Source organism: Chiloscyllium punctatum, chromosome 45 (genome assembly GCF_047496795.1).
Source record: "Chiloscyllium punctatum isolate Juve2018m chromosome 45, sChiPun1.3, whole genome shotgun sequence".
NCBI classification, from domain to species: Eukaryota; Metazoa; Chordata; class Chondrichthyes; order Orectolobiformes; family Hemiscylliidae; genus Chiloscyllium; species Chiloscyllium punctatum.
Window position 1 is genome coordinate 23,009,316 of NC_092783.1, and position 26,875 is coordinate 23,036,190.

The 26,875-nt window shown below is 43.1% G+C and overlaps 1 protein-coding gene across 1 annotated transcript; it reads left to right on the forward strand.

The window, feature by feature from the left end:
* The first annotated feature begins 19,270 nt into the window (after positions 1–19,270).
* LOC140467224 (uncharacterized methyltransferase YdaC-like) lies at positions 19,271–26,525 on the forward strand. The gene is made up of 2 exons (XM_072563448.1): positions 19,271–19,825; positions 23,845–26,525. The coding sequence occupies exons 1-2, from the start codon at positions 19,390–19,392 to the stop codon at positions 24,042–24,044; spliced, it is 636 nt and encodes a 211-aa protein (XP_072419549.1). The 5' UTR covers positions 19,271–19,389; the 3' UTR covers positions 24,045–26,525.
* Positions 26,526–26,875: the final 350 nt, after the last annotated feature.

Consider the following 26,875-nt stretch of genomic DNA (forward strand, 5'->3'; position numbering starts at 1 on the left):
GTTATGTGAGGTCTGGGAGCAAGAGCTAGGAATGGAGATCTCTTCTGAAACATGGGAGAACATATGAGAGAATATTCGAAAGATCTCAATCTGTAATAGGACATGTGCTGTGCAGTTAAAAGTTCTGCGCAGGGCTCATTTGGCACCAGACCATCTGGCGAAGTTTAAAAAAGGGGCATCTTCAGTGTGCCCCAAATGTAAAATAAGTGTAGGTACTCATACCCATTGCTCTGCACTTGCCACAGGCTCTGTGTTTATTGGAGCGCCGTGGAGGGAGAGATCGGGAGGGTATTGAGGACTGAAGTCAAAGAAGACCCAATATCTCTCCTCTTAGGTCTACCAAATTTACCATCTTTAGATGGGCATGGGAAGAAACTGTTTAATATTCTTGCATACTGTGCACAGAAGAATATTCTGATGAACTGGGTGCCTGAGAACTCACCAGGCTTGCTGGGATGGTAGAAATTTAATTATGGAGCCCATTCCCTTGGACCTTATCACAAACATGGTGTATCACACACAGACCATTTTTATAAGATATGGCAGCCCTACTTGAGTTATTTGGGGACAGATTTGTCAATTATCTTAACTGGGGCGTTTGTTTAACCAGGATGGTTAGATTTGTCAAGCCCTGGGCCCTCGAGGGGGTCTCCTGAGTTAAGACAGGTATATATACAATGCTCTCGTTCCTTTGTTTGGGAGCTTTGTGTCGAGCATAGCTGTTCTGTATTTTGTGGGCTTTTTGGTTTTTTTTGCTTTTCTTTCTTTATTTTGGTGTTGCTTTGCACAGTGTTAGGGGTTGTTTTGTATTAGAGAGTAGGTAGACAGTAATTGTATTGTAATTTGTGATTTTTTCTTTTTATTATATTGATAGTTGTTATTGATTGTATTTTTCAATAATTTATTATGTTTGTAAAGTTAAAAAAAAATTTGCAAATAAATATATTTACAAAAAAAAGGAAAGCATAGTAAATGTCTTCTTCACTATCCTAACTGCATGCGAATGTACTTTGAAGGAGCTATGAACCTGCACTCCAAGGTCTCTTTGTTCAGGAACATACTCTAGGACCTCACCATTAAGTGTATAAGTCCTGCTAAGATTTGCTTTCCCAAAATGCAGCACCTTGCATTTATCTAAATTAAACTCCATCTGCCATTCCTCAGCCCATTGGTCCATCTGATCAAGATCTCGTAATCTGAGGTAACCTTCTTCGCTGTACACTACACCTCCAATTTTGGTGTCATCTGTAAACTTTCTAACTCTACCTCCAATGCTCCGATCGAAATCATTTATATAAATGATGAAAAGTAGTGGACCCAGTACTGATCTTTGTGGCACACCACTGGTCACAGGGCCTCCAGTTTGAAAAACAGCCCTCCGCTACCACCCTCTGTCTTCTACCTTTGAGCCAGTTGTGTATCCAAGTGGCTATTTCTCCCTGTATTCCATGAGATCTAACATTGCTGAGCAGTCTCCCATGGGGTACCTTGTCGAATGCCTTACTGAAGTCCATATAGATCACATCTACCGCTCTGCCCTCATCAATCCTCTTTGTTACTTCTTCAAAAAACTCTATCAATTTTGTGAAATATGATTTCCCATACACAAAGCCATGTTGGCTATCTCTAATCAGTCCTTGCCTTTCCAAACACATGTACATCCTGTCCCTCAGGATTCCCTGCAACAAGTTGCCCACCACTGATGTTAGGCTCAATGGTCTATAGTTCCCTGGCTAGGCCTTACCACTTTTCTTAAATAGTGGCACCACATTAGCCAACCTCCAGTCTTCCAGCAGCTGACCTGTGACTATCAATGATGCAAATATCTCAGCAAGAGGCCGAGCAATCACTTCCCTAGCTTCCCACAGAGTTCCCGGGTACAGCTGATCAGATCGTGGGGATTTATCCACTTTTATTCATTTCAAGACATCCAGCACTTCCTCCTCTGTAATATTTCCCGACATTCTATATCTTCCATGTCCTTTGAAACTTGTTTCATATCTCCCCCATCTCCTGCAGCTGTACACAAAGGCTGCCCTGCTGGTCTTTGAGGGGCCCTATTCTTTCCCTAGTTATCCTTGTCTCCTTAATTTATTTGTAAAAAACCTTTGGATTCTCCTTAACCCTATTTGCCAAAGCTATCTCATGTCCCCTTTTTGCCCTTCTGATTTCCCTCTTAAGTATACTCCGAAGCTCCACATTTCAAGAGTGTCCACCCCCTGCAGTTTCCTTCCCCATCCTAAATCTTGCCTAATCACATCATAATTGCCTTTTCCCCAGTTATACCTTTTTCCCTGTAGTATATACCTATCCCTGCCCATTGCCTATGTAAACATAACCGAATTATGGTCACTATCGCCAAAGTGCTCACCTACTTTCAAGTCTAACACCTGGCTGGGTTCATTCCCCAGTAACATATCCAATATGGCATCTCCCCTTGTTGGTCTGTCTACATACTGTGTGAAAAACCCCTCCTGCACACATGGAACTACTTGAACTATAGTATTCCCAGTCAATATTGGCGAAGTTGAAGTCCCCCATAACAACTACACTGTTACTCTCATTCCTATCGAGAATCATCTTTGCTATCCTTTCCTCTACATCCCTGGAACAATTTGGAGGCCTGGAAAAACTCTCAACAGGTGACCTCTACTTTCCTGTTTCTAACCTCAGCCCAAACTTCCTCAGTGGATGAGTTCTCAAACGTTCTCTCAGCTGCTGTAATATTACCCTTGAACAACAATGCCACAGCACCCACCTCTTTTACCATCACCTTGGTTCTTACTGAAACATCTAAATCCCAGAATCTGCAACAACCATTCCTGTCCCTCCTCTAGCCATGTCTCTGAGAAGGCCACAGCATCAAAATCCCAGCTACCATCCCATGCTGCAAGTTCATCCACCTTATTCTGGATCCTCCAGGCATAGACGTACACACATTTCAAACCAACATTTGGATTGCTGGTGCCCTCTCACGACCTTGTAAACCTATCCCTGACCTCACTACCCTCAACCTCCTGTATACTGGAGATAATTAGTTCTGAGACTCGTGTCCTGAATCTTCATAAGGGAAGCTACGATGGTATAGTGGGTATGAGTTGGCTATGATGGTTTGGGAAATGTTCCTGAAAGGAACGACAGTGGATAGGCAGTGGCAAACACTCAGGAGTGAATGGGTGATAAACAACAAATGTTTAATCCGGTCTAGAACATAGAACATAGAACATAGAACAATACAGCACAGAACAGGCCCTTCGGCCCACGATGTTGTGCCGAACTTCTAACCTAGATTAAGCACCCATCCATGTACCTATCCAAATGCCGCTTAAAGGTCGCCAATGATTCTGACTCTACCACTCCCACGGGCAGTGCATTCCATGCCCCCACCACTCTCTGGGTAAAGAACCCACCCCTGACATCTCCCCTATACCTTCCACCCTTCACCTTAAATTTATGTCCCCTTGTAACACTCTGTTGTACCCGGGGAAAAAGTTTCTGACTGTCTACTCTATCTATTCCTCTGATCATCTTATAAACCTCTATCAAGTCACCCCTCATCCTTCGCCGTTCCAACGAGAAAAGGCCGAGAACTCTCAACCTATCCTCGTACGACCTACTCTCCATTCCAGGCAACATCCTGGTAAATCTTCTCTGCACCCTCTCCAAAGCTTCCACATCTTTCCTAAAGTGAGGCAACCAGAACTGCACACAGTACTCCAACTGTGGCCTAACCAAAGTCCTGTACAGCTGCAACATCACTTCACGACTCTTGAATTCAATCCCTCTGCTAATGAACGATAATACTCCATAGGCCTTCTTACAAACTCTATCCACCTGAGTGGCAACCTTCAAAGATCTATGTACATAGACCCTAAGATCCCTCTGTTCCTCCACCTGACTAAGAACCCTACCATTAACCCTGTATTCCGCATTCTTATTTGTTCTTCCAAAATGGACAACCTCACACTTGGCAGGGTTGAACTCCATCTGCCACTCCTCAGCCCAGCTCTGCATCATATCTAAGTCCCTCTGCAGCCGACAACAGCCCTCCTCACTGTCCACAACTCCACCTATCTTCGTATCGTCTGGCGCAAGAGTGCAAAGAGAGCAGTCATAAAATCATGGTTTACAAGGAAACTTAGAGATATGAAAAAGAGATACAAATTGGAATGGAAAAACAGTCAACCTGAGGATTGGGAATGGTTTACAAGCAAAGGAGGGCCAAGGGATTGAGTAAGAAGGAGAGAGGATGAGAGTAAGCTTGCAGAGAATGTAAGAACTGACTGTAAATGTGAATTAGATCAGTATTTGAAAAGAAACAGGTTGGTGAAAACTAATGTCAGTCCCTTACAACCAGAAAGAGGGTAATTTAGAATGGGGAAAAAGAAGTGGCTGACAAACTACAATCATAGTTTGTTTCTGTCTTCACAAAGGAGGGTATGAATAATGTACCAGAAATGATTGCAAACATAGGGACTTTTGCTAATGTAACCCCATTGTTTAAAAAGGGAGGTTGAGAGAAAACAGGGAATTATAGACCAGTGAGCCTGATGTTGTGAGCAGGAAGATGCGAGAGTCTATTTACAGGATTTTATAGCAGAGCACTTAGAAAACAATTTTAGAACCAGACACAGTCAGTATGGATTTATAGAAGGGAAGCCATGCTTGGCAAACTACTGGAATTCTTCAAGGATGTAACGAGTAGGAGGTGATTAGGGGGAGCCAGTGGATGTGTTTTATTTTGACTTTCAGAACAAGTCCCACATAAGAGATTAATGTGTAAAAGTAAGCACATGGGATTGGGGTAGTGGTTTGAGATGGATAGAAAATCAGATTTTCTCAGGGATTTCTGTTTCACAGGTCACGAATCAGTAAAGTACCTTTATGAGAGCTATTCTCTGGGCAGTCTGCAGATGCTGGTGGCTTGGTAGTTCTCCTATCACCTGTTCCCCTGTCTTATACCCCCAATAGCATTGGATTGTATCATTGGTTTTTAAGATTGTCAATATAGTAAACTCAAACTTGATTGGAGTTTGGAATTTTTCAGGGTATAATTTAAACTGATTGGCCTAATTTGAATCTGAACCTGGAATCATACAATACCCTGATATTTAAATTCCCATGTCTGGTCCATTTGAAAACACGCAAGAGAACAGAAGAAAATGTCCTTTTTGCTGAGCTAGTCACAACCAGTTGGACGTTATGAGGTGGGCTCAGTTATGGAAACATTTAGCTTCAAAAAAAGGATAGGTTTCAATTGCTGCTGATTCTAATATTTAATGAAAAATTCCAAAGACACGAGAACTGAATGCAGCAATTCAAACTAATACAGTTGATGCATCATTTCTGTACCTCACAAATACTCTGGGATCACAGAAACACTGTAAAGTTAAAAGCTTCAATAACTCCTGGTAATGTCCCTGTCTCATAATTTAAAAAGCAGATCAAAATTACAGCTAGTCCCAGTCTCAGGGATTTAATTATCCAGTTATTTCCAACCTGAACAACCAATGGCGACAGGTAATGTGTCTATTTAATTCAAGCCATATTAATATTTCTTTATTGAAGAGTGAAGATGATACAGTCATCAGTATTCAAAATCAATGCAAATATTTAACAACATTCATCGAGGATATAACCCACTCACAAGCAATTGGCAGAGCTATGAGGAAAGTGCACCACATAGAAGGAACACCGTGCACATGCAACACTGCAAAGAAACAACAGGTCATTTAGCTTCACAACCTCATTCCATCATTTAGTGATATCTTCGCAAATCTAAATACTCCTCTTTGTCCCAAATACTGGAACAGGAAGGGTTTAGAGAGTTATGGGCCAAATGATGACAAATGGTACCAGATTAATTTAGGCTATCTGATCGATATGAATGAGTTGGACTGTAGGGTCTGTTTCTCTGCTGTACATTTCTATGATTCTACCTTAATTCTTTTGGCTCACCGAAACTATCAATCCCTGCTTTAACACTGCTGTCATTTCCCCACGCAGAGAGGGATACTTTCAGTCTGCAGGCTCCTGATGTTTCTTCTACATTTGCTGACATTAGCTTAACTTTTTAACTTAGGATCAGAGAATCCCTACAGTATGGAAACAGGCCATTTGGCCCGACAGGTTCACACTGACCCTCCGAAGAGTATTCCACCCAGGCCCATTCCCCTATTCTACGTTTATCCCTGACTAATGCACCTAACCTACAGGCAATCCTACAGGCAACTCTGAACACTACAGGCAATCGAGTATGGCCAATTCACCTAACCTGCACATTGACTCATAGAGATGTACAGCATGGAAACAGACCCTTCGGTCCAACCTGCCCATGCTGACCAGATATCCCAACCCAAACTAGTCCCACCTGCCAGCACCCGGCCCATATCCCTCCAAACCCTTCCTGTACATATACCCATCCAAATGCGGAGGAAACCCACGCAGACTTGGGGAGAATATGAAAACTCCAGACAGACAATCATTCTAGGCTGGAATCAAACTCGGGTCCCTGGCGCTGTGAACATGTTGCATCTCAACCAATCAGAAGGCTGTTATCAGGTATAATTTCCTGAATTTAAACATGTAGCAACTTCCAGGGCACCTAGTGCAGACCTCTAAGATGTGGTCATGATGATCATAGATGACGTGGAACCTTTCCTTACTTTAATAAACTCACCTGCATTACAATATCATGCTCAACAATATGTAACATTTAATTTTCAAATTGCAAAAATCTCTTGTATTTCACTGTTTCAGTGTCTAACTTTCATTTCAGTTTATCGTTTCCAAGAAGTGAAAAATATGTGGTTGCTTATAGTATCTGTTGGACAATAATGCACTGCAATGTTTTTCATTGTGGGTATTTAGGTCAAAGTTCTTTGTCATCATAACTCCTGTAACGGCACTCAAGTTAGGCAGATGTGTTTTTTTTAAACTAACTAATTGTACTAGAATAATCTTTGAAGGGATAGGTGTCCCTTCGCTTCCAGTAGACATCATTATAAGATGCAATGCTAATTTTTATGTAATTAGCTGCCTCCAATTGATACCTCAATACACAAATGGATCATGACTGTTACAGATGCAGTTTTTACAAGATCACATTGTTTCATTATGTCTTCCTGTGATGAAATCAATGCTGCAGCCTCACAAATTTATTAAAATAGGAAAAGGTTCCAAAGCCAAATCATAATGCAGATGAATTTATTAGAATAGGAAAAGGTTCCACATCATCTATGATTGTCACAACTACATCTTAGAGGTCTGCGCTAGGTACCCTGGAAGTTGCCTGTATCATGGATAACACCTTGGCTCTTGTTTATTTTCAAGGGCTGGAAAGTCCATTCCACACAAGAATAGCTGCTGGGAGATGGTAGCAGTCCTCTCTGAACATGGCTGATGGTTGTGGGAAATAGAACTCATTCACTTCAATAATTTCAGTCCGAGACAAGATCTGAAGCAACAGTGTTGTTTATTATACGTTTGCAATTGTGGTGCCTAAAATAGACACGCAGAGTTTAGCAACTACATATCTTAGATAGGATTCGTTTCTCTTTCCCTCCTCCCACTACTCTAAACCCAGCACCCTTTACTATTGTTTATCTCTTCCTTATCCAGCCTTGTGCATAACAAAGTACAAGTTTTACTTGGCCATTTCACCACATCCTGCTGTGGTCCATTGTTAGGTATATCCTCCTTCACTACCATCTGTTTCCCTTACTTGTAACATTTCTTCCCATTCCTCATCCATACTGAGCCTTATGACCTTTTATTTGGAGTTTGTTTTTGTTTTTGCAGAAGTGGGAAACAGATGCTAATAACTACTGTTTGTACAGGCATATCTAGCTTAACCTACACCCCCTCCCCTCACAGCACCTTATCTATTTGTCTGTAACATCTACCATTGTTTGCAGGCACATTTCATTCTTGTATGCACATTTTAGCTAATACAAAAACAATTGTATATTTCCTTCACATAGTTTTCATTCTTGTTGACTCAGCTCTTGGTTGAAACAATTAAACACTGGTGTGAGTTCATTTACCTTGCATAAGTAATTATGATTGCAGAAGTAACGCTACTTTACCCATATTGCACATGTTGATTACACAATCCCCTGGTTGAGGCCGAGTGTAGATGCAGTGCAGTTTATACTTTCACCAGGGTTAGGCTGCTCCACCAAGCACAGATGCTAGTCCTCTCCAGATGAGGGCCTGATGTTTAGATTGCTCTGGCATGGGCTTTGTGGTACACGTCAGACAGAGTGTGCCACACAGTCTTTTCTCACTGTGCTCTGCACAACTGGAGAAGTGATGAATGCTGACAAGCTGGGAGGGTGGTATCAGCTTACGCTGGTAGACTGGAGCGACTGGGCTTGTATACCCTTGAGTTTAGAAGACTGAGAGGGGATCTGATTGAGACATATAAGATTATTAAAGGATTGGACACTCTGGAGGCAGGAAACATGTTTCCGCTGATGAGTGAGTGCCAAACCAGAGGAAACAGCTTAAAAATATGGGGTAGACCATTTAGGATAGAGATGAGGAGAAACTTCTTCACCCGAGAGTGGTGGGTGTGTGGAATGCTCTGCCCCAGAGGGCAGTGGAGGCCCAGTCTCTGGATTCATTTAAGAAAGAGTTGGATAGAGCTCTCAAGGATAGTGGAATCAAGGGTTATGGAGATAAGGCAGGAACAGGATACTGATTGAGGATGATCAGCCATGATCATATTGAATGGTGGTGCAGGCTCGAAGGGCAGAATGGCCTACTCCTGCACCTATTGTCTATTGTCTATAACAGTGTTTCAAGGAGGAAGGTAAGGACATGAAATGAGAGGAATGTATCTTCATCGTGATATCATCTTCATCATGGTAGTGTTACAGCAACACAACAGACAGAATTTAATTGACTCCCAGTTCCAATGCATCTGAATTGAATGAAGGCATGATTCATGGACTTTAAATTAGTTGTTGCTCCAAAAACAGCCCATGTTTACTCTCAAAAGCAAATGCTGCTTTTTTTTTGTTCTTCACTTCTGCTAGGCAATAAAAGTTAAAATGTAAATGACTGTTTGAAAGCTTTGCAACTTCTACTGATCCAACATTCAACAATGACAGCATGTTATATAAATTGTAGTGAAGGAAAGAGTACTACTGCTTCAGTTGGGTCCTGTCATCAAAGAGGAACGGTAGCCACTATAGCTTCATTCTTGCAGCTGCATCTGAAATATCTGTTGATCAGATAAATGATAGTTCCATGTGCCAAAATATTGACAAATGTGAGATTCCATTTGTAAATAGCACCCGTGCTAGTGAAGGTCTTCTTTTCCTTGGAGTTCACAGCTCAGATGGTGGATGACTGTCCTATAGTGGTGCATGCTGGCCTTGAGGGTTTTGATGTTCCTGAGGAGTTTGTGGCTGGAGCAGCCAGACTTAGTAAGTTTGCAAATGACACCAAAATTGGAGGTGTAGTGGACAGCAAAGAGGGTTACCTCAGATTACAACAGGATCTGGACCAGATGGGCCAATGGGTTGAGAAGTGGCAGATGGAGTTTAATTCAGATAAATGCGAGGCGCTAAATTTTGGGAAAGCAAATCTTAGCAGGATTTATACACTTAATGGTAAGGTCCTAGGGAGTGTTGCTGAACAAAGAGACCTTGGAGTGCAGGTTCATAGCTCTTTGAAAGTGGAGTCACAGGTAGATAGAATAGTGAAGAAGGCGTTTAGTATACTTTTCTTTATTGGTCAGAGTACTGAGTACAGGAGTTGGGAGGTCATGTTGCGGCTGTACAGGACATTGGTTAGGCCACTGTTGGAATATTGCGTGCAATTCTGGTCTCCTTCCTATCGGAAAGATGTTGTGAGACTTGAAAGGGTTCAGAAAAGATTTACAAGGAAGTTGCTAGGGTTGGAGGATCTGAGCTACAGGGAGAGACTGAATAGGCTGGGGCTGTTTTCTCTGGAGCGTCAGAGGCTGAGGGGTGACCTTATAGAGGTTTACAAAATTATGAGGGCATGTACAGGATAAATAGACAAAGTCTTTTCCCTGGGGTCGGGGAGTCTAGAACTAGAGGGCATAGGTTTAGGGTGAGAGGGGAAAGATATAAAAGAGACTGAAGGGGCAACTTTTTCACGCAGAGGGTGGTACGTGTATGGAATGAGCTGCCAGAGGATGTGGTGGAGGCTGGTACAATTGCAACATTTAAGAAGCATTTGGATGGGTATATGAATAGAAGGGTTTGAAGGATATGGGCCGGGTGCTGGCAGGTGGGACTAGATTGGGTTGGGATATCTGGTCGGCATGGACAAGTTGGACCGAAGGGTCTGTCTCTATGACTCTGTTGGACTATAACCTGGTGTCGAATTTCAGTAAGACTGCAGTAATAGGTAAGGTTTTGGTCTCCATGTCATCTGATTAAATGGAGGAGCAGGTTTAATGGGTCAAATCCTTCTCCTGTACCCGATTATAGTGGTGTCTGCACACACAGCAATGGAAAACTACTCTGGAGCCAGTAACACTGAAAATGAAAGTTGCCTTAATCCCAGAGGACTATTGACTACACTATCACTGGGGAGAAATGATTGGTGGAGCCTTTCACCTGACAGTCATCATACCTCAGACGAATGGTGAAGTTGAGAAGGTGGGGCCTTCATAGTGATCTCAACTGGTACAGGAATTGAATCAATGCTGCTGGTGTCACTTTGCATTTTAAAACACCTGTACAGCAAACTGTAACACACAAACTGCTTCTTGGTGATGTTGTTCCACAATATCCTTGAAATTTCTCTCTCATCACTACTGACATGAATACTTCACACCGGGGTTATGCTGCTCAAAATGGTGTTTCACATACACCCCAATTGTCAACAGAAGCTTTGAAAAGTTGGCTGTTATTGTGTAGAGCTTTCAGACAAATACACCTCATTGCAATTTGAGTTCTAACAGTTGAAATTAATGAATTTAAAAACTTTCCTCTTGTCTTGCCTTCCCCTGTCTCTCTTGACTCCCTTCTATGTGGCAAAGAAACTATTTATTGTGGTAACGATTTATGGTTACTGCGTTCTGAAAGTTAGCCTTGTTATGCTGGGGCTGCATGTCCTGGATCACTGCAAAAATTCAAGAATCTAAATGCACTGGCATCTAAGGTTGGCTTTTAAAACTGTATGGTTACCTGTTTCACAACCCCGGAAGGAAAATGAAGGTTTTCAACTTCTAATTCCATTACATGTTTTTTATATGACGACTGATGCAGCCAAACTCTCTGAATAGAGAGAGAGGGAGGCGAAGCCTTGGAATGTTATGTCTTCAAACCACTGCCCTTCCAAAGGGGGAAGGATGCATTTCAAAACAGACTGGACTGTGGCATTTTGTGACGACAAAGATAACAGGATAGCGACTCCACCCACCCCACCCCCCCCCACCCCCACGCTGCTAAACAGCACGCCAGCTCTCTGCAAATTATGCCCCAAACTGCAAACCCCAAATATATTTTTCCATTCGAAGAACACAGAAGGATAGGGATGAAAAAGCCAGTTTCAACTCAATTGTGGAAGTGGGAGTGAACAATCTGAAGTGGGCGTGAACAGCCATACCAGCCTGAATTTGAGTGCTCGCAGGCTGTAAAGATTACAGATGAAGAGCTGTTCTGTAGTTACCCCTGTCTTGAGGGTAAAGACAGTCTCTCTCTCTCTCTCTCTCCTGAGTGTAAGAGCTCAGCTAGCTAACAGCCAAACAAAAAGAAATAGGGCAACTAAAGGACTCCCTCTTAAACCTGACACCGAGAATTCAACCAAAGTTAAAGAAACAGGACAACAGAATCACAACCTGTAAAATTAAGGATCATGAAACCGACTGTTTGACTAACAATGTCAGTGCTATGGGTAACTTCCACTGCATTGGCCATAATGTTCACCTATTACTGTTTGTGAATAATTCAAAACTGACCCATTTATCTTTTTTCATAAATTTTCACCTGCCTCTAAGTTTAATCTGTGTGTATGTATGTTGCATTACTAATTCATCTCACGTTTTAATAAAGTCACTCATAAACTGCTAACTTAAGACAGTCTGGTTAAATTGGCTGCTTTTAGACTAAGTTCATTTGGAGCTGGGAAAATGGTATCCATAATGGAAGGAATTGTTAATAAATTAACTTTGTTGAGATAAAACAAGGGGATGGTGAATAATTAACAGTTTTAGTGTCCTGTCTGGAATTGGAAAAAATGCTATTTTTTTCTTTTATTCTTCTTCTTTTCTCGTATTTCTTTCTCTTTCTTCGCTTTTTTAAAGCTTACTTCCCAGGAAGGTGATGGAGTGAGACTTCAGCTCTCAGTAATGAGGTGGCTGGTAAACCAATCAGATCTCTAGCACTCAGGAGCATTGTAGCATTGTTGAGGTCCAGAGCAGTCAGTGGTGAGGGAGCTGGTGATCCCCAGGTGGCATTCAGCAGTGAAGCGGTGGTGAGTCTGGATGGGGGTCAGCAGTGGTGATCCCGGATGGCATTCGGTGGTGAGGAGGCTGGTGAACCCGGATGGTATTCGCTGGTGAGGTGGCTGATGATTGGGACTCTGGCAGTTGGCAGCGAGATGGCAGTGCAGAGGAGATCAAGTCCAGCACAGGGAGTGGAAGCCCTCCTGGGGAAAGCCCAGCAGGAGTGTCTGCAGGCCCATGGCTAAAGAAAGAATATTATGCTGAACATCTAACTTATTTCTTTGTTTTTCTACATTGTACCGAAGATTTTGTACCGAGGTATCTTTGTACCTAAGGTGGCACTGAGAATGGCGACTATGTACACTTCTCACTGTACTCCTGTTCTTGAGTACATGTGACAATGAAGACTAATTCTAATTCTGATAAATTGGGGAAATTTGCCAGGGGTCTGGGCATAACAACCAGCATTTCTAATATGCATACAGTACCAATATCTGATGAGATGTGCAGCAGATGCCAGATGGATAAAGAGATTTGTACAAATGCTACTTGTGTATCAGCAGCTGGTAGAGTGGGCAGATCAGTTCGTGTGCAATGCTGTAATGACACTAATGCTGCCATTTTCAGGAGCAGAGATCCAGCTTATCCTTTCTCTTAGTCTTACATAACAGAACATAATGTCAAACAACATAAAAGATGTCCATCAGCACAATTTTGCTGAATTAGGTATTTTTGCTGCTGGTGCATTTGCTTTTAAACATTCAATAGTCTTCAGGAGGTGGTTTGGCTAATGCTGCAGTATTTAGTTTCACTGATGGTTAGGCTCTTGTTTAATGAGCTGACTTCCCAATAATGGCATTGTCCTTGCAGGTCTTCCCTTTGGAATTGAGCACGAGTGGAAAATGAAGAGAAGATGCACAGAGCAGGCCAAGCTACTGGAAAAGCGAGAAGGAAGAATGGGATATGGTCTCATCATGCTACTCCGATGGTCTTTAAGACGGCAGTTCTCTTCTCAACTTCAGCAAGGTTCTGTACATGACACATCGTTATCTCACATACTTACCCCTTTACCTTATGAATGTGCTGGCTGTGCTGCTGAAAATGTAAATATCAGAGGTAAAGATAAAGTGACAACCATCCCAGAGGAGCACAGGGCTCTCTCATTAGAGGGAAAGTTGACTGATGGAAGTTTGACCTGAGGGTCACCACACCTCAGGGACGGGAAGGAGTGAGAAGGAGAATCCTTCATGGTGACCTCTGTCTGTAGGAATCAAACCCACACTCAGACCATAGCAACTGACTGCAGCAAAAAGGGGACATGGTTTGTATCTCCCTCAACTTCTCAGCAGCGGGAATCGAGAGAGTATGAGCCAGGGGGCAGCTGGCAAGATAAGGTTGAATGTAAAATACTTACCTCGTGAATCAGCAGAGCGAAGGCTGAACAGGAGGGGGAGTGAACACTGGGACTGCTGGGTAAGTGAACGAGTACATTCAGGCAATGGCTAAACCCAAAAGACTACACATGTAGTGTCCCCTACCCATCCTCCTCCTCTAACCAAGAAAAGGACTCTGTGTGGGAAGTTGGTAAGGTTTTTTTAAAAGTCTTTGGCGATTTCGAGCAGAGGGTATGGAAGCTAGGACAGTTACATGTTCCTCTTGCAGGATGTGGGAGGTAAGGGTCACCACTCATGTCCCTGTTAACTTCACCTGTGAAAAGTACACCCAACTCCAGGTCCTCACAGACTGCGTTAGGGAACTGGAGCTGGAGCTGGATGAACTTTGGATCATTCGGGAGGCTGAAGGGATGATAGAGAGGAGTTATAGGGAGGTAGTCACACCTAAGTTACAGGATAAATAAAGCTGGGTGACTGTCAGGAGAGGGAAAGGAATTAGGCAGACAGTGCAGGGATCCACGATGGCCGTTACCCACAATAATAAGATAAAGCTTTGGATACTGTTGTGAGAGGGACCTACCAGGGGAAAGCCACGGGATTGGTGGGGGAATAAGAGAGTGATCGTGAAAGGAGATTCAACGGTTACAGGAACAGACAGGCGACTCTGTGGTCGCGAATGAGACTCCCAGATGGTCTGTGCCTCCCGGGTGCCAGCGTCAGGGATGGTTTGGATCAAGTCTACAGGATTCTGGGGAGGGTGAGCAGCAGAAGTTGTGGTACACATCGGTACCAATGGCGTAGCTAGGAAAAGGGATGAGGACCTGGAAAGTGAATATAGGGAGTTCGGTTGGAAGCTAAAGGCAGGATGAGAGGAGTAGTGATCTCAGGATTGCTTCCGATACCACAGGCTAGTGAGGTTAGGAATGGAGAGCAAGTGCAGCTGAACACGTGGCTGCAGAGTCAGTGTAGAACGGAGGGCTTCAAATATGTGCATCGTTGGGATATCTTCTGGAGAAGGCGGAACTGTACAAGGAGGAAGGTTTGCACCTGAGCCGGAGGGGTACCAATATCCTGAGAGGGAGGTTTGCCAGATCTCTTTGTGAGGATTTAAACTAGATTGTCAGAGGGTTAGGAACCGGACCTACGGATCAGAGGATGTGTTATCTGGTGAACAGGCAGAGACGATGTGCAGAGAGTCTGTAAGGAAGGATAGACAGTTGATAGGGCAATGTTGCAGTCAATGTCAGGCGTTGAAATGTGTCTATGTTAATACAAGAAGTGTCACGAATAAGGATGATGAACTTAGAGTGTGGATCAGTACTTGGAGCTACGATGTTCACAGGGGCAAGAATGGTTGTTGCATGTTCTATTCATTTCAAAATGGATAGGGAGGGAGGTAAAAGAGGTGGGGGAGTGGCATTGCTAATCAGGGCTAGTATTACAGCTGCAGAAAGGAAGGTCATCGAGGAGGGTTTGTCTACTGAGCCAGTATGGGTGGAAGCCAGAAACAGGAAAGGAGCAGTCACTTTATTGTGAGTTTTCTACACAACCCCAAATAGCAATTGAGGAGGATCTCAATATGGAAAATCCTAAGGCATTGTACACTGATGTAAGGAACAACAGGATGGCCAGAGTGAGGGTAGGGCTGATCAGGGATGGTAGAGGGAACTTATGCCTGGAGTCAGAGGAGGTAGGGGTGGCCCTTAATGAATACTTTTCTTCAATATTCACTTTTGAGAAGGGCATTGTCGTTTGTGAGGACAGCATGAAACAGGCTGATCTGCTCGAACAGGTTGATGTTAAGGAGGAGGATGTTCTGGAAATTTTGAAAAACATGAGGATAAATAAATTCCCTGGGCCAGATAGGATATACCCAAGATTACTACAGGAAGCGATGGAAGAGATTGCTATGCTTTTGGCAGTGATCTTTGCATCCAGAGGGTGGCAAATGTTATTCCCTTGTTCAAGAAAGGGAATAGGAATAACCCTGGGAATGACAAACCAGTTAGTCTTAAGTCTGTGGTGAGCAAATTATTGGAGAGGAGCTTGAGATACAGCACATATGATTACTTGGAAAATCATAGTTTGATTAGACATAGTCAGCATGGCTTTGTGAGGGGCAGGTCATGCCTTCAAGTCTTATTGAATTCTTTGAGGATGTGACAAATCACATTGATGAAGGTAGAACATTGGATGTGGTGTATATGGATTTCATACACCAGTTGATAAGGTTCCCCATGGTATGCCCATTCAGAAAGTAAGGAGACATGGGATACAGGGAAATCTGGCTGTCTGGATACAGATTTGGCTGACCGAAAGAAGACAGAGGGTGTTAGTAGATGGAAAGTATTCAGCCTGTAGCTTGGTGACCAGTAGTGTTCTGGAGGGATCTGTCCTGGGACCTCTGCTCTTTGTGATTTGTGTAATTCACCTGGATGTGGAAGTGGAAGGGTGGGTTAGTAAGTTTGCCAATGACACGAATGTCGGTGGAGTGGTGGATAGAGTGGAGGGCTGTTGTAGGTCATTGACAGAATGTAGAGCTGATCTGAGAAGTGGCAGATGGAGTTCAACCTGGAAAAGTGTGAAGTGATTCATTTTGCAAGGTTGAAGTTGAACGCAGATTGCAGTGTTAAAAGCAGGATTCTTGGCAGCGTGGAGGAACAGAGTGATCTTAGGGTCCACATCCATAAATCCCTCAAAGTTGCCACCCAAGTTGATAGGGTTGTTAAGAAGGCATATGGTGTATTGGCTTTCATTAGTGGGGGATTGAGTTTAAGAGCTGTGAGGTTATGCTGCTATAAATTCCTGGTTAGACCACACTTAGAATATTGTGTTCTGTTCTGGTCACCTCATTATAGGAAGGATTTGGAATCTTTAGAAAAGGAGCAGAGGAGATTTACCAAGATGCTGCCTGGATTGGAGGGCCTGTCTTATGAAGAGAGGTTGAGGGAGCTAGGGCTTTTCTCATTGAAGCGAAAAAGGATGAGAGGTGTGATTTGGAAGAGGTTTACAAGATGATGAGGTATAGATAGAGTGGATAGTCAGAGAGTTTTTCCCAGGGTAGAAATGGCTATCAGGAGGGGACATACTTTTAAGGTGATTGGAGGAAGGTTTTAGGTGAGATGTCAGAGGTAAGTTCTTTACACAGAGAGTGGTGGGTACGTGGAATGCACTGCCAGCAGTGGGAGTAGAGTCAGATACATTAGGGACATTTAAGCGACTCTTGGATAGGCACATGGATGATAGTAAAATGTAGGGTATGTAGCTTTGTTTGACCTTAGAGTAGGATATAATGTCGGCACAACATTGAGGACTGAAGGGCCTGGACTGTGAAATACTGTTCTATGTTAACTATTCTGCCCCATAGGGAGCTGGGTTCATTTCAGCTTTGTCCTGAATGTCTGAAGGAGCTGGGATCAGAATTTCCAGCTAGAAATGTAGAGCACAGTGTTAATGGAAAGGAAAATCCCGACAGTGGGTGCCACTCTCAGGAATATCCAGACCAATGTGCTGTAAACTGTGGAATCCTGACAGCACTCTCTGCAGCTTTCTTGTTTTTGAATGGCATGTTGACAAGACAACCTGTTCAGGTGATTTCCTGGATAAAGCAAATTTTGAAGCCTCCTAGAAAATTACTATAGCACAACAGGAGGCCATTCGGCCATGGCACTGGCCTTCCTACTGTACATGTTACTTTCTTTTCCTCAGTTGCCATCCCCATCCAGCCCTGCACACTCGAACCTTTCTGGACACTATCTCAATTTCCTTTCAAAAGCCTTGGTCGAACCTGCCCACACCACACTCTCAGACACTGTGCCCAGACCCTAACCACTTGCTGCATGGAAAGTTTCTCCTTATCATTTATTTTTCTTTTGCCAACTGCTTTCAATCGGTGCTGTTTAGTTCTTGGTCTATCCCCGGGTGAGGAATGTCCGTTCTAAGGGTACATTGGAGAGGTTGGAACTGGTTTCCTTGGGGAACACAAACTTGAGAAGAGATTTGATTGAAATGTTCAAAATAATCATGTTTGGACAGAGTGGATGGGCTGAAAATGTGTTGCTGGAAAAGCGCAGCAGGTCAGGCAGCATCCAAGGGGCAGGAGAATCGACGTTTTGGGCATGAGCCCTTCTTTAGCCCTTCCTGAAGAAGGGCTGATGCCCGAAACATCGATTCTCCTGCTCCTTGGATGCTGCCTGACCTGCTGCGCTTTTCCAGCAACACATTTTCAGCTCTGATCTCCAGCATCTGCAGTCCGCACTTTCTTCCAGAGTGGATGGGACAAAACCGTGCCCATTCCCAATGTGGAATCAAGGTGCATAGAACCCAGATAGCAAGTATTCTGTGAAAGAAATGATGGCGACATGAGGAGAATCTTTATCCTCAGAAAGTGGTCAGGATCTGGAAAGCATTGCCCAAGTGTGGGGTTGGGACAGGGCCAACCAAGTCCTTCAATAAGAAATTACATCATGATGTGAAATTAGCCGAGCAACGGGAGAAAGGCACTGGCTGAAGTGAATCTTCAGAGATTCAGAACAGATACAGTGGCCGAGTCACTACCTCCTGTGTTTTACTCAATGATTCCATTATATACTTCCGAGTGCCCATTGCGCTATCTGGGAATGTGATGATAAAGGCCTATCACTGGAGTATTAATCCAGAAACTCAGCTCATGTTCTGGGGATGTGAGTTTGAATCTTGGCACGGCATATGGTGGAATTTGAATTCAATTTTTAAAATCTGGAATTATGAATGACCTGATGATTATGAAACCACTGTTGATTGTCAAAAGAAACTAATCTGGTTTACTAATGTCCTTCAGGGAGAGAATTCTGCTGTTTGTACCTGGTCTGGCCTACCTGTGACTCCAGAGTGACAGCAATGTGGTTGCCCCCTGACCTGCAATCAGATCAAGGCCAGCCAGTGATGCCCACATCCCACTGATGAATTTAAAGAGTATGGTCTGCACCCTCCCACCCCTTTACAATCTGTTGAGGTTTAGTATCCTTCCTGTCCCTACAGGGCATGTTGGAAGTATTTATTTTACTTGTTGCCTTGTAAGAGGCCCTTTTGGTATGGAAACCAGACTGGGTTCTGCTGCTGTGAGCTGCAGTGAGAACAATGCGAATCAAGAGTATGGTGCTTTTGCCCGAAACATCGACTTTCCTGCTCCTCGGATGCTGCCTGACCTGCTGTGCTTTTCCAGCACCACACTCTTGACTCTAATCTCCAGCATCTGCAGTACTCACTTTCGCCAATTGAGAGCAATGTGTCTAACAGAGATGTTGAGCTGCCCAGGAGTTGGAGCAGAACTGTTCAGAACATTCTCCCCCTTTCTCTGAGTCTCGCTATGCTCTGGCTGCTTTCAGTCTGTTTGCTTAGCACTGTCACTGAACAACAACAGCTTAACGTACACACTCTCAGCCCAGCTGACTGGCTCAGTCTGTTTGTAAACTGATGCTGGGATAACAGTGTATCGTCATCCAAGCTGTCAATCATCCAGCAAGGCTGAGGTTCCACGTTGTGTAACAGGAAGGGGAACTTTTCGCAGCTCTGTGAGCAGCAGCAATGCTGTTCGATCACCTCACCAAACAACTGAGCAAAGCAACGCAGGGCCCCTGGGGATGGATGGTGAAAAAGTTCTTCGAGAGGAGGAATAGATTGTTGGAGGTGAATGCTGTCAAACTGTGTGACATTCAGCCTGAGAGTGTGGTGCTGGAACTAGGCTTTGGACCAGGGCTCGGTCTGCAGGAAGCTGCTAAACGCCTTACACTGCCGAAGGGTAAACTCTCTGGGCTGGATTACTCTGAATACATGTACCGTGTAGCCAGCAGGAGGTTGCAGCCTGATATTCAGACCGGGAAGGTGACATTGTTTCATGGCAGTGTGGAACATATCCCTCTGGAAGACAACGTGGTGGACAGAGTATTTCACTGCAACTGTTATTACTTCTGGCCTGATCTGCAATCTGGATGCAGAGAGATTTACCGAGTTATGAAACCAGGTAGAGTATTGAGCTGGTTAATTCTGAAAAATCCTAAACCTCCAGGGAAATGCTGCAGTCAGGATGAAATGGTGGGGTTACATATCAACTCATCTCCCTGATTGACATATCACTGATTAGCCTGGTAGTCAACACTGATTAACTTAAAGAGAGACTACAAGAGCTAAACATGGCCCTGACCACTTGTGTGCTTTGAGTAGAACAATCAGGGACAGAAGGATTATTTATAGTGACTCTTCTACAACACCCCTCTTTCCATCGAGATCACCCCCTCACCACTTTGACCAGCAGCCAGATTTTCCGAGAGAGGCTGAAGATGTTTTAAAAGTCCAAGACAAGTCCAATAATTATAGAATCAGTCAATAGTACAGTATCAACAATACTTAGAGAAGGAAGACCTCAGCCTGTAATGCCTGTGCCCATTGTCATGACTGACCGGGGTAGTTTGCTGGAAATCAAACCCCACTATTCCTGGAATTTGTCCTTTCACTGTTTTTGAAGATATTTTATTCCTTCTTTAACAGGGGATTCACACATAAAGGTATATGGAAGCCGCTAGCTATTATTCAGAACTTTCTATTACTTTCACGCAGGTGAGAGAGACCGTGTGATTTTTTTGATGATTTCTCTTTGCTGGCCAGGTGGTTCTGTTCCCCACACACGGCATGGTTACCTGGTCGGGAACCAATCAGAGTATCGTTGTCAAGAAAGTTTGCTTTTGTTCAGAACTCATTTGCTCTGTGATGTCTGCTTTAGCTCTCAATGTTCCAACATCATGTGGAATACACAGTGTATTCCAGAAAACTGGATTTTTTAAACCATCTCTTTGTACCGTGTTCTGGACTAGGCCGGACCCCCTCAAAATATTTCAAGAAAGTAGCCTGGACCCGAAATTTGCGAGTTGTTTTAAGCAGGTGTAAAATGGATATTCCAGGAGTGATGCAACTGGCCCAACCACTTAGTTTTAAACAAAATAATTTATTTGCAAGATTACCAAATGAAACACAAACAAAAGAGACTGAATACAGAAGAACTTAGTCTATCCGAAAACTCAACAGATTATCCCAACTTAATGACGCAATTTCAAATACTCCCAACAATCCCTATAAACACTCGTGGGCAAAAAATGTAAAATCAAACACTGCCTTATAGGAGAGAGAGATTCAGCTTGGAACACCTTCCATGTAGTTATTACTTGGACCAGCAGCTGCAAAACTGACTGACTGCTTTCAGTGAACAGCCAGGCTGCTAAAACCAAATCAAAGCAGAGAAAAGCTGAGCTGGGAGAACTGACCACTTCCCTTTCATTGGAGATAAGTTTATTTTCAAAAGATTGAAAGCATTCTCAAGTAGTTAAAACCAGACCTTTTGGAATTGCTGCTTTTACGGCTTCTCTGGGGAATAAAAAAGCCAGCGACAGCATAACCTTGTGAAAGGATCAGCTTTGTCACAACTGTCTTCTTTAAAGTAGGATCTTCCTTTTTAGTCTAGAGTCCAAAATTAAAGGAAATAATAGGATAGGGTCTTTGCGCAATTTAATTTCCCCCCTGTTTAGGTCTCTCTATCTGTATTCTTTTCCAATTCCTCCCTGACTCTTCCATATTAAAGTTAATTGTAGAGTCCTGGCTGTACTTATTACAGCTTTCTTGTTTTTGAGGTACATGCTGCACAAACAACCTTCATTTTTAGTCCAGTGTCCAAAACTAAAGGAAATAAGAAGATGTAGCCTTTACACTTTCTCCTTTTTCTGTTTCTCTATGAGTGTTCTTTTCCAATTCTTTCTTGAATCTTCCATAGTTGCCAATTGTATTATCTACTCAACATCTTTTGTATACAGCTGTTATTTTTGCCTAATCTGTAGCAGCTGCATGTTTTGGTAGGAAGATTGGTGAATTTACTGCATAGCTCTTTGTATTGGATTCACAAATCTCAACTGCCAACCTCACCTTCAATTCATCTCACATACTTAACCCTTTAACAGCAGCTCTCAAAGCTGGATACTTAATTCTCAGAAGTCACTCTAGTCCAAGAGGACCACAGAGCTGCTTTATTATTACAGAGAAAGAGATGGCCAATGGTAATTTAACCTAAGGGTCACTATGCCTCGGGGAGGATAGGGAATGAGAGGAGTATCCTTCGTGGTATCCTCAGACTTTGCAGGGATTAAACCCAGACTCAGACCATAGCAACTGACTGCAGAAAAATGGGACATGGTTTGACTCCTTCCTTGACTATCCCGCCCTATAGGGTGGGGGGTACTGTGTTCATTTCAGCTACGCCTTACCTGTCTGTGCAGCTGGGATCAGAATTCCCAGCTAGAAATCCAGAGCACAGTATTAATGGAAGAGAAAATCCTGACAGTGGGTGCCACTCTCGGGAATATTCAGACCAATGTGCTGTGAACTATGCAGCCCTGGCAGCACTCCCTGCAACTTTCTTGTTTTTTGAACAACATGCTTCCAAGACAACCTGTTCAGGTGATACCTGGTTAAAGCAAATGTCGGGACTTCTCAGAATTATTACAGCACAATAGGAGGCTATTCAGCCCATTCCACTCACCCTCCAAATGAACATTTTATTTTGTGCTCCTCTCTTGCCTTGTCCCTTTAACCCTGCACACTCTACCTTTCCAGTGACTGTCTCATTTTTGTTTTGAACGCCTTGGTATAAGTCCACTGCACTCTCAGACTCTGACCCAGACCCTAACTCCTTGTTGTATGGAAAATGTTTACACTAGTGTCATTTTTGCTTCTTTTGCCAACTGCTTTCAATTGTTGCCCTATCATTCTCGATCTTTTCACAAATGGAAACCTTTTTCTCCCTGTTTACTCTGACCAGACCCATTGTGATTTTGAATACTTTGAATCTACTCTCACTCGATTTTTCATAACTTCTTCATAACACATGCAGCTGGAAGTTGGTGTAATTAGTAGGAATTATTTCCAAGTCTGCCTGACTGAGGAGATAACATTTAGTTACTGGGTGGCAATGTGCCAAAAAGCTCAAGGGTCTCCTTTTTTGGTGGTAATTGGAATCTCCTACCCAGAGATCTTCCAGTTTCTGAATGCAGATTGCCAGAAGCTGACCCATGATCGTCATTTAAAACTGTGAGCTGAAATACCGCGTTCCACTGAAGGAACGTCTCAGGTTTCTGAACCAGTAGCAATCTGTTGAAAGCTGCTTGACTTATTGAAATCTCCTGAATTCTGAGGTGTCAGCGTGCACATGTATAGGGAACTTATTCCAATGAGCTGGTAGGGAGGGACAACAGGTGGCACATACCCAAAGGCCAGTACTTCCCCACCCCCAACATCCCACACCCTTCTGATCACAATCCTGATTCTTCCAGAGTTTAATAATCAAGCCAGAGGGCAGAATATTTGCTCCCCACCCCACCACCCCAGAGGGAATGAGGGCAATAGCTATAAAGTATCTTACTGGCTGACATGCCAATTCAGCCTCTGGGCCACTCTTTCACATGTGGGTAGCTCGTTAACAGTAGCCAGTTCAAGGAAGCAACTTTCTAGCAGGAGTCAGTTTAGGTGCCTGGAGGTGGTCATCCGATGGGTCAGCAATCCAGGATGGTCTCTCCCAGAAACTTCCCCCTACTCCCTGAGTACAGGAGCAGCCATGAGCCATCTTGGAAGGAGACTCCAACCTCCCCCATCTTCTACTCATTACTGGTGGCCTGTTTGCTGAATCTTTTTTTCATCAGATTTTGACCCATTTGCAGAGAGGAATCTCCATATTGAATCCCTCTCTCTTTTGCTTACCTTCCCTTACAACCTGCTGCACCTCCCTTGCTGGAAGCCTTCTGATTGGCCCTCCTTGTTTCAGGGCGCATCCACTTTTGATGGTCAGGGAACAAAAGCCCAGGTGAGTTAGGAAAATCCATAGCATTTTGATTCCACAGGTGTGGTTGCTTTTTCACTAGAAGGTCTTGATATTGAGATTCTTCTTCACCTAAATTCCAAGAAACAACCTATCAGAAAATTGAGTATTTATCCTTTATTTGACAGGGGGACTGATGGTCACCACCTTAAGCCTGGAAGTTCTAAGGAAGATTGTTGCTGCTGGATTGTTGAAGAATACAAAATGGCCACCTGAACCATACATGGCTACTCTCCGTGACACGGGATTTGTTGACGTGTGTATGGAGCACAAAAAAGATCAAGGGAAACCCTTTCAGGCTATCTTTGCTAGAGCAAATAAGCCGTGAATGTGCTGTCATCTCTGATGCCTCACTAGCTCAATAATTTGGGTTTACTGAGCTATTATATAACCCATTTGTAATATTTGTAGATAAATTGGAAGACACCACTTCATTGAACGTAGAAGAGTACAGCACAGTAGAGATCCTTCGGCCTTTGATATTGTGCCAGCATTTTATCCTATTCTAAAGTCAGACTAACCTGCATTCCCTTCATTGTATTAACTTCCATGTGTCTATCCATGAGACACTTAAACATCCACAATGTATTTGAATCTAGTTCCAGTGCATTTAACCGCCCCACCAATTGGAGTAAAGAACCTTCCTCTGACATCTCCACTAAATCTTTCTCCAGTTGCCTTAAAATTATGTCCCTTCATCATTGAAAAAGTCCCTGGCTATCCACTCTACCTATGCCTTTAACAACTTGTACACCTCTATCAAGTCACCTCTCATCCTTCTTCGCTCCAATGAGAAAAACCCTCGCTTCCTCAACCTTTCTTCGTAAGAGATGTTGTCCAGTCTAAGCAGCATCCTGGTATATCTTCTGTACACTCTGTCTAAAGCTTTCTCATGTTTTCTATGATGAGGCAACTAGAACTGAATACAATATTCCATGTGTGGTCAAACCAGGACTCTGTAGAGCTGCAGCATAACCTCGCGGCTCTTAAACTCAATCCTACTGCTAATGAAAGCCAACACACCATGCGCCCTCTTAACAACCCTATCAACCTGGGTGCCAACCTTCAGGGATCTATGGAGATGGCCTCCCAGATTCCTTTGTTCCTGTACCCTGCCAAGAGTTCTGCCTTTAACCTTGTATTCTGCATTCAAATTCAATCTTCCAAAGCGAATCACTTCCCACTTTTACAGGTTGAACTCCATCTGCCACTTCTCAGCACAGTTCTGCATCCTGTCAATTTCCCATTGCAACCTACAACAGCTCTCCACACTATCCACAACTCTCCCAACCTTCGTGTCATCGGCAAACTTACTAACCCACCCTTACACTTGCTCATTCAAATCATTTCTAAAAATCACAAAGAGCAGAGGTCCCAGAATTGATCCTTGCAGAACACTACTGGTCACCGAGCTTCAGGCTGAATACTTTCTACCACCACCCTCTGTCTTCTATGGGCCAGCCAATTTTGTATCCAGACAGACAGATTTCTGTATATTCCATGTTTCCTTACTTTCTGTATGAGCCTACCATGGGGAGCATTATCAAATGCCTTGCTAAAATCTACGTACATCACATCCACTGCTCTACCTTCATCAACACATTTTGTCACATCCTCAAGGAATTCAATAAGGTTTGTGAGGCATGACCTGCCCCTTACAAAGCCACGCTGACTATCTCTAATCAAACCATGATTTTCCTAGTAATCATAAATCCTGTCTCTCTGAAACTTCTCCAATATTAAAGTTCCCTTTCATTAACTAATCAAAACAGTCAAGGTCTGTGAAGTCAAGAGAATATTTGGCAGAATGGATTACTGGCTGACCTCATGAGTAGAACAGAGAATGAAAGTAATGGTGGCTATTCAGAGTGGCAGAAGGTAGTAAGTGGCATTCCACAAAGGTTAGTGTTGAGAGCATTGATGTTCAAAATGTATATTATTGATTTGGACATTGGGATAAAATAAAACACAATTTCCAAATGTTTGGATGACAAATTTATGGGTGAGGGGGGAGTCATGGTCAATATGAAGCGATGTCTGCAACAAAATACAGGAGGACATTAATCAACTTGCATTGTGGGCAAATAATCATGAAATAAAGTTCAACGCAGGTAAATGTGAGATTGTCCATTTGGCAGGAAGAGGGTTTAATTCATTTGTCACTCAGAACATCAAAATCTTGGAGTGCAACTAAATAAATCATTAAAGGTTGTGTTGTAGGTGAGGAAGGGCATCAAAGATAGCAAATTTAGCAATAGGTTTTAATTGTAGAAGAATAGAATCAAAAAGTAGGGAGATTGTAATCTTAGTTAGACCATACTTCTGGTCATTATGTCATCAAAAGGTGGTAGAGCGAAAGGCAAGGGTTCAGGAAAGATGTTGCAAGGGTGATACCAGGAATGCACACATTTCAAGGTCTCTATTTTCTTGAAAACTAGAAGAGACTTTTAAAATTGTGAAAGGATTTGACAGAGTGAATCCAACTGGAACATATCCAATTGTGGAGAAAAGCATAACTAGAGGCCATGAGGGAATTCAGAAGTAACTTTCCACAGGTTGGTCAGAACATGAAACTCACTACCTGAGACCGATTGAAATTTATAGTAAAGATGCATTTTCGAAGAAGTGAGACAGGATTGTGGGGAGAAGGAAATAAACAGTAACAATAACATGTTCAGATAATATAAAGTGGGAGAAGGCTCGAGTGGATAGCAACTGGTTGGGACATGTGTTTTTCTGTGCTGTAACATGTTATAATTTTAGCCACCTTATTAATAATTACAATAAATGGATTTTTGTAAATGTTGTTTTGAGATTTTTTTTGAATACATACTAATTCTTTTATTTTAATGGTTATGTTGTATCCAGTTGGTGGTCAGCAATTGTGTTAGATGGCAATGAGACTTATCAAATTTGTTTATTGAGAACACTCGTCCAATCTCTCTGGATGTGAGTCGTGTGATTCGAACAAAGGATGAGTGGTTTTGAGACATTTTGAGTTCCATTCTCTGAATGGAATCCTCAGTAATGAAAAGCAAAAGATTGGCCATTCCTCGAACTGTGAGAAATGTTGCTTTTCAGGTGAGATGTTAAACTGAGGCATTGTCTGCCCTTGTGGGTAGACACGTGAATTAAGTGTAGGCTATAACGCCATTTGAA